The sequence below is a fragment of the Seriola lalandi genome, unplaced genomic scaffold, assembly GCF_002814215.2.
Source record: "Seriola lalandi dorsalis isolate HSWRI2012SDOR001 ecotype SW California unplaced genomic scaffold, Sedor1 jcf7180002054938, whole genome shotgun sequence".
NCBI classification, from domain to species: Eukaryota; Metazoa; Chordata; class Actinopteri; order Carangiformes; family Carangidae; genus Seriola; species Seriola lalandi.
The window spans coordinates 650966-660152 of NW_019525490.1; the positions used below are offsets into that span (position 1 = coordinate 650966).

Here is a 9187-nt window from a genome sequence, read left to right on the forward strand (position 1 = left end):
GTGGGGAGAGGAAGAGGGGGTGGAGTAGTGGGTGGGAGGGAGAGTATACGAACATCTGCTGTCCTCTAGAGTTTTCATTTTTGCTGAGCGCTGCAGTACGCAGTCACTAATCAAATCGCACATGTCAGGACTGGCAAGTGGGACTTTGTGTGTGTGTGTGTACTTAACAGAGACAGTGTGTGTTTGTTTGTTTATGTCCATGACCACAGCAGCAGCAGCAGCAGCAGCAGCAGAGGGTGAAGGACCCAGGAGCACCTGATACTGTGTTGCGTCTGTCTGTGACTTTTGCACCTTCATAGGTCTAAAAGTCCTTGCAGTTATGTCAGCAGAATATCTTGCAAGGACATAGAGTACTGCATCAGAGTCATATGAATCAATTTAAAGGTTTATTATGTTTTATTACAACTTGGGTCTCATCTTCATAGTTTATTCCCTCTTTTACTGAATGGTGTTGATAACATTACATTACTAACTGTTGAGATCTGGGGACAACAGGATTTGAAACGTGAGCATTCAGGCGATCGGAAAATGTAGCCAGTTGATCTCAACCACTTTATTTGGAGTAAAAACCGAAAGTGAACTTACCTGAATTGTTTGTTGTCAAAGTTAAAACAGGAAGCCGGTCTGTAAACTGCGATTGATGTATAAAACAGACATTTTGAGTAAAAATTTAATTTAGTTTTTTCTTTGAAATAAGTTTGACTCTCTTCTGGGATTTTAAAATCTTTCTGATCTTATGACTGCTTGTGTTTCTTGCCCTGTCAAACTTCTCTTTAGTGATGTTTTCACAGATTTTAGCAAATGAAATATTACAATTACTGAAAGGATTGATGACAAAACCTCAGTTGCAAGAAAAAGCCAGAATTATGCATGAACTATTTGCCTCTCTTGTATAAAGAGATTACATTAGTTACTAATTTCAAATTTTACCATAGCATAAATTAATATTTTCAACATGTGGAACTGAGAGTTTGAAAAAAAAAAAAGTACAACATTATGATACAACATTGTTGTTCAAATTAGACATAATGAAACACAGTTATGTGGGTTAAAAAGGTCTTTAAAAAATCTGCACAGGATCAACAGTGCAGGTAGAAAATTAGAGCAGCCACCTTGATGTTGCATGAAACTAAGTAAACAATCATAGTTTGGAGCATCCTCAGAGGCAGCCAGATCAGCAGAGTGTGCAGACCTACATAACCAGAGCAAAGAGCTGTGAAAGCACAAGATTTTGCAGAAACACACAGGGTCTCAACAATAATGCGCCGAGGTTTTCTATTTAGAGAATGACCATGAGATTTGTTTGAAAGCTTTTGAAAGTAAGCAACTCCTTGTGCTCAGATACTCTTCACCCCGAACTGTTCTCAAAGAGTGAACGTCCACGCTCCAGTAATTTAAAATATTTTCTGTGACTTTTAACATGTTCGTCCAGCATGGCCCTTAGCCAGCTTATTGTGCCACTAGCATTGGGCATGTTGCAATCCACACATGCACAAATACAGTATCACTCTGTGTTACTGTATATTTTTAAGCATGAAAATGTATGTAGCAGATAAAAATAGACTTCCCACCTTAATTTCTACAAGCTCGTCCGTCACGCTGACAGATAATGATTCACTACAGCGAAACTCCCGCCCGTAAGCGTTCATGCATTCATGCCTGCATACAGTACATGTACACATGCATGCTCGGGTGCCACTGTATGATTCAGCCGCGCAGTATGACTGATGACTGTTGCTGCACAGAGTCCTCCGGCTGCACCATGCTGCTCCTCTCCTCCTTGGTGTGTGCCAATTAGTCCCGTTCTTCTGCAGGCGGGTCATCCCCTCCCCTGCTCGAAAATCCCCCAATTTCTCCTCATGTTTGCTACCAGACAGAAGAATGCAGACCGCAGGCATCCTGGCCAGGCTTAACTTCTCCCAAAGCATGTGTAGCACAGCTTATTGATTTTTTTCCCCTCTCACTTTATCTCTTTTATATCCCATGGCTTTGTGTCAAATTATGAGCTTGGGGGGAAAAAATTGTTAAACTGCTTGTATTTATAGTATGGGTCTCTATTGTTAGCATTTTGTTATCATTGTTATATTGTGGCTCTCACTCATGTAAGGAAGCTCAGATGGTGTATTACTCTGAAAACACTTTGAAATACCAATTTTGATGTCAACTAAACTCGGTACACAGTTATTTTCTCTGTACTGACCATTTCCCCAATCATCTATTAAACTGATGGCGTATTTACATAATGACAGGTTTTAACCTTTTTTTAAACACAGATTTTCAAGCTATTTGTGAAAGCCGACTCTCATAGTGGCTGTTAAAATCACAGGAGAAGGCTGCATTATTTTATATCTTTTTTTATTGCCAGCAAATCCCATGAAGAGACCAAACAACAATGTGTTAAACAGTCTCTCAATACTCTCTTACGTTACTGCCCTGTCCCCAAGACCATTCATTACTAAAGTGGATGAAAATCTCTATTCAAACTCCTAAAATAACTGGGAACAGAAGTTTCATATTTCTAACACAGCAGTAAACAGTGCTTTTGCTGGGGACTATTTTCAGCAGTGGATTAATTACAGCAGTTACAGCAGCAGGATGCTGTATGTGGGACTGAGTCAAAATAAAATAAACCTGTGTGTGTGTGTGTGTGTGTGTGTGTGTGTGTGTGTGTGTGTGTGTGTGTGTGTGTGTGTGTTTGTGTGTCATGATAATGTCATGCGGAGCAACAGTGTGGCTCACTGATGTATTTTTAATAGGAGCTCTATGGCAAAGAGGAATCAGCTATATCAGGCTTAGGATACACAGACAATACTTGTTAGAAGGATCGATGCATTGTTGGTGTCATGAATGGGTTATGAGACAATGGGCCCCTGAGTACAAACACGTTAAAGGCCCCCCAGCACCCTCCCATAGAAGCAAGAACCACAGTCTGAAAGATACAAAAAACATTGTTTCTAGTCAGTTTGTTTTGTGTTTCTTTGTGATTGTTTTGAATCTCTGTTTGAATAGAAACAGTTTGCATCTCTCTGTAGTTGTTTTATGCCTCTTTTCAGGTCATTATGTGTCTCTTTGTAGTTGTCTGCGTGGTTGTTTCGGGTCTCTCTGACCCCTCAGGCCCCTGGGCCTGTTTAGGAATCCACCCACAGTTGGTCTTAAAAACAGTTTGAACTGTTTTAAACCATTAATTCTTTTCAAACTAGATTTTATAGTGAATTACCTCAGTGACTAGTGCCCAAGAAAGATATTTTAATTCTGCTATTCATTTTTCTTAACCATACTGAACTGACTTGCACCCACAGCTTTCAGTAAAGCATATATTATGGTTTATGGTACATTCATCCCTTTTTTCTGCTGCAACACACTTCTCCTCCAGACCTCTGATGGGATGATGGAACCAGCTGTGTTAGGAAAAGTAGAGCTCTCAAAGCCGAAAAAACAGGACACAGGTGCAAAACAGGAAAAAAAAAAAAAAAAGGGAAAAAGTATAGAACACATACAGGAACTGCAAATCATCTCCCAGTGGTTTAGTAACCACCACTCACCACTAAAGATTTGTGATGTGACTGCAAAACTTTTGTCACCATTGTACCAACATGTGTGGGGAGCAGATTACAGTTTACCGCACACTCATCCTCTTATTTACTGGGAAACTAGCAATGTTGCCAGTGTTTGCTCTTATTGATCTGTGTGCTTTTTTGTTTTTTTTTCAAGGTGCTGTATCTACTTGGGGCGATGTCCCTGTCCATGGCTCTGCAGCTGGACCGTCACGGTCTGTGGAACCTGCTGGGACCCAGCCTGTTTGCTCTGGGCATCATGGCCGTGGCGTGGGTAAGTGCAGTTCATATGTTTGCTGCACAGTCGAGCAGCAGTCTACAGCGGAAAACTGGTTTATTTCACATGTTGCAGCAGCACAAGAGAATCGCTAAGAGGTCAGGAAGACAGAACAATCTGAATGACATAAACACAAATAAAATGATCAATTACAGTTAAGGTAGAGGGTATATTAGAAGCTATATACATATACAGTACACTAAAATACAACAGAAATTGTTTAAGGTAATACAGGGAAAATTAGGGAATTTAATAATATTATTATCCTATAGAACTTTAGCTTCTGAATCCAAGTTTTTTTTCTCTCAAAAATGTTTCTACACATAGGCCTGCACAGTTTATATTTGATTTTAAATTTTTTTTTAATAGATTAAATATAATTGTTTTTAATACATAATGTGTGTTTGACATTCATGGACAAGCTTGTTCAAACATGCAGATGAAACATGTCACTGCACTGTCCCTCTATTGTTCCTCATGCCAGCAAGTGTAAAGGGACTTAATCCGTCATTTAAGCTAACACAGGGCTGGAACATGTGCATGTGTTAAAAACTGTGTGTTTTTGACCAATGAAGCTATTTTACATTAGCATCGAAGGGGGGCTTTAAAAGTTTTGCAGCCTGTGGGTATTAGTCATGGGTTGTAGTTCCATTATAAGTCAGCTTGTACTTTCACTGACTCTTCTTCGAGTCATAATGTGCTCCCTGAACTGAGAAGATAAAAAATAATAGTCTTTCAGGCAAGGTTCTTGGAGAAAAAAAAAGCCTTTAACACCAAACCTCTGACATCAGTTTGAAAACAAGGTTTGTGTCTTCCTTGGAGAAAGCTTTGCATTGGGTATAGTGTGGGAGTTGTAACTCTGAGAGTTATCTTTCTGTGAGCTGCAGGATCCTACAGAAACTATGGAAGATGAAATACGCTTTAATTCCAGCATGTAAACCCTCCAGCTTCAACAGCAGAGGTTGGAGACAGTATATTTTTTACCATAGATGAGATACTTTTTTTTTTTCGGAATTAGCAACAGCACTTCAAAATTCATGCACAGCAGTACTGTCGCATTCAAATGTGAAGTATTTACATAAAGCCATTGGCCTCCACTATTTGGCTGGTTTTTTCTTCAGGCTTTGGAGCATTCGTAATTCAATAATGGATGGTTTGTTTGAAATATTTTATTTGACAAATATATGAAATGCATGGTCTGGTATAATTTTGTGCAAAATTGTCAAAATGACTCAGATAGACAATCTCTGATCTTCACATGGCGATAAAGCACACACTGCACCACAGGTTGCAATAGTAAACTCTACACAGCAGCTTTTCCATAAAAGTCGCTTGGATCTCATGCTTTAGTTGCAGTTTTTCAACATAAACCTGGGCTCATACTTTGATTACTTGACACTTCATAATTTATCAGCTGTTCAATAGCGTATGCCGGCGTTTCAGTATTCTTTCCTCGGTGCCGCACCTCTGAGTTAGAGTGCCGCACATTTTCTACAAGAGCCCTTTCATTTCAACTTGTCATGTTTCTGCAAAGCCTGGCATTCTGAATGTTCCCTGACACAACCGAATTAGATCAGTCAAGCGGAGGGCACAGAGCGTCTGCTGCTTTGCAGGGGTGTCATGAGCAGTAAGAAGAAGGGGAGAAACTCAAATTTGTCAGTGCCAAATATCCTTAATTCTCCAGACTAAATGAGGTCCCTGACTTATGCATGAAAAAATCATCCTGGTCTGAAACTGTTTGTCTTAACTAGAAAAATAAGCAGTTCCAAAGGGACTGGAATAGTATACACACATTTTATGTTTTTCTTCACTTCGCTTCACATAGATTATTAGTCTTTAACTTAAAATGCACAGAGCATAATAAATCAGTCAGAGCCATTTTCCTGCTAGAATACTAATTATTAGATTACTATTTTAATTATTTTTGTCATTCATTACCGGCTTAAATTTCCCCTGACAAAGGAGTCTTTATTGTAATGTTTTGAGGAAAAAATGAATGCAAGCAATCAGTGTTTATGAAGCGATGACAATAGAGACTGAATACAATTATGAAGCACTCTCCAAACAGTGTTTATGAAGAAACGACACGTCCATGTCTCTCTGTGCCACACTTTCAGCAGTTGTGGCCACTTACAGAAAGAATGAGCTCGTTCAGCGGATTAAACGGATAAAGACATCACGTCCAGTTAGTGCCGAACGGAACATGAGCATAAATAACAGAATGGCTGAAGGGGTGACTGGCCAGTCTCTGATGACCAATTTAAAACATCTACCAGCTGATTATGATCATTGGGATGGGGTTTGTGCTGCAGCAGTAGCCACAAATACAAATTTCAGTCTTCAAAGCCAATTGAGATTTATGAAGAGCTCCATCCCATTGTGCCTCCAGTCAAAGTGAACTGCCTGCTGCTCCCTCAATGAAATCCCATTGGTCTCCATTTTTGAATGACTGCTCCCTCTGTGATCTCCTGCTCTAATATCTTGTTTCTACTTGAAAGAACATAAGTTGTAAAAATGCTTTGTTTTTATAATTTTATGGGTCCCTTAGTTTCCCTAATCATTTTCTACAAAGAAAATTGATATGTAACTATTATTTCTTAGTACGTGTCTTGGAAATGACGGTTTAAATTTCAAATGATATGAAAATAGTACAACTGCCACGTTTTATACTCAATTTCCAGCATATAGTCAAGACAGTGTTTTGAGATGGAATTATGCTTCTGCATTGATGCATGCAGAGTCTCATAGAGGAGCCAATGTGCACACCTCCAGATCTTAACAATGCATAGTGCTGACCTGTACTTCAACATCCTGTCAAGAGATTCTCTCTTTTTTCTTCCACTCATTACCCCCATTTTACCATTTTTAAATGAAATTTCAGCAGTTCCTGTCCAGTGATTAACATTAAACGGCACGAAGGTCAGCAGTAAACTTCCCCCCAAAATATTGTTAAGGTCACCAAAAACTAGAAAATCATGTAAATGTCATATATAACAGCCTTTTTTTCCAGTGATGAGGAAATTGCAGCTTTCCTACAGCAATGGAAGTAAATGAAGCCTTGAAAGTTCATGCAAACAATTCCTACAGGTGTTCCAACTTTTGTTTGTTACGTACAAACCCTCCGTCAGAACAAATGCAATGTTGGAACCAACTGTTACTGCACCCTCTGATTCATTATTAGGACAATACTGTGCTGCAAGAAGTAGCAATGTATATTGTTGAGTGGTGAGAAAAGGACAATTAACAAAGGAAGACAGACTGATTGGTCGGGACTTCGTTCTACATAATTACCAAAAACATTAGAAGAATAGAATTAGACAGTGGCCTCACATGATGGAAGCCCAGAGTCTCCAGACTTATAAACCATATGGAGCTGCTATGGGATGAACTGGACAGAAAGTGAAAGTAAAGCAAACTACAGAGGTAGAAGTCAAAGGTTTAGATTAAAGCTGTTGACCGGTAGTGTAGCTGTACATTTCAGCACAGTGATCTTCATGCAGAGCTCAGGAAACTGAATTCCACTTCAAGGCGTTTTATACCGTTGCCCTTCTTTTTTTCTGTTTCGACCATTTACGTTGATAAATCCCAATAGTTCCATGTGTGTCTCACAGATATAATTGTTTGCACATTGGACATGTACATAAGTGTACATATTGTACAAGTATAAAAGAAACACACACACAAACCTGTCGGAAACCCCTTTGTATGTTTGTTTACGTGCAGTCTGCAGAAGCATAATTCCACCTTTCACTGAGAGGTGAACAGGTGAAAAGAACATAAATAAATGTTATTCTGGTTCTGTTTGGGTGTAAATGACAAATAACAAATATGTGAATAAATTAAATAAGTATTTACCTGGTTTTCAACTTAATGGCAATGTGCAGCTCCTTCTTGGATATTAATCTAGAAATTAACTGCTTTCCATTAACTCGGTGTTCCCAATCAAGAGCTTATCTTACCCATAACCCTATAATTACACAGGCTTTTCCAGGAAACCTGTTTAAAGAAGAACAGTTTGGTATCCATTCCATTTAAGGAGCACAAACTATGAAATTTTCTTTTTAACAACAGTTTTCTATTTCAAACTTGGCGCTGCTGAGGCTGAAAAACATTGTGTTATGTGTCTCTTGGCCTGTCAGACGGTGCGCACCATCCGTCGGCGGCGTTGCTACCCGCCCACCTGGAAGCGCTGGGTGTTTTTCCTCTTCCCCGGCACCATGATTGCCACGTCTGCCGTGGCGCTCTACGCCTTCGTGGAGACGGAGGAGAACTACTTCTACATCCACAGCATCTGGCACATGCTGATCGCAGGGAGCGTGGGCTTCCTCCTGCCTCCTCGCGCCAAGCCCGATGCCAAGGTGACCCCGCTGAAGCGCAGGCGGGGCTGTGGCTATCAGCTGTGCGTGAACGAGCACGAGGAGCTGGGCCTGGTGGACCCCGCCATCATCTCCATCAACAGCATCTGCACCAGCTGATAAACTCCCAGCCTTTTACCTTAGAGACACTTCATTGCCTTCTTTTACTTGGGAAATTCACACACGGGAAATTAAGCCACAGAACTTGAAAAAGCAATGTAAATACTTAAATGCAGATGTGACACATTGGAGTTCTTTTTTTTCTGTTGTTATTGTCATGGTAATTACTATCAATACAACTGTAATTATTATTATCTATAGTTAAAGTTGTTCTGATGAATTGTGGGTGTACAGTGAAACACTGTTGTTTGTGAATATGTATTTAAAGTCAAAGCTGAAACACTGCTGCTATCTGACGGTGACTGTAAAACTGCTTCTGTTGGTTATTTATTGGTGGTCTTGTATACAGGCCAGTTATTTTACTGTTGGGGGCACAGGTCAAGGGGAGACATGAAGGGCGGGGACGGGGGCGGGGCGGGAGGGGGACATTTATCAAGGGCACGGCTTTTCTGAAATTCTTTTGGAATATATCTTTTGCACTGAGACACAAAAATGTTATTCTGTAAATTTTTATAACAATACGAACTACAGTGGGCGTCATCACAAATGTAAAAACCCTAGATGTCATGTGGAATGTTAGACTGTCTTTTGCAATTGCAATGTATCGCTTTTACACGAATGTGCTGATTGTTCTTGATGGGAACTATTCCAAAGTCCAGCTGCCTGTTGAACAAGAAGAGGGGGAGGCAGGATAACTTCAGAGACCTCAAACCAAGACCTCACCTCCCTGTTCTTTTCTGACAGGACCTGTGTGACACCACATTCATAAACAATAAATGTTTTCTTTCTTTGCCTCAGTATTACCTCTGCTTTGGAAGCTTTTAAATATAGTGAAACTGGTGAACCACCCCACAAAGACATCATATTGCAATTCCTGGCCC

General features: G+C 40.0%; 1 protein-coding gene across 1 annotated transcript in view; it reads left to right on the top strand.

Moving 5' to 3' along the window:
• The window catches only part of tmem8b (transmembrane protein 8B), a 40017-nt gene extending 31328 nt beyond the window's left edge, over positions 1-8689 (top strand). The window contains exons 12-13 of the mRNA XM_023393527.2: positions 3712-3828; positions 7971-8689. Of these exons, the coding sequence (XP_023249295.1) occupies positions 3712-3828; positions 7971-8306 (453 nt within the window). The 3' untranslated portion in view covers positions 8307-8689. The remainder of the gene's footprint in view (positions 1-3711; positions 3829-7970) is intronic.
• The last annotated feature ends 498 nt before the right edge of the window (positions 8690-9187 follow it).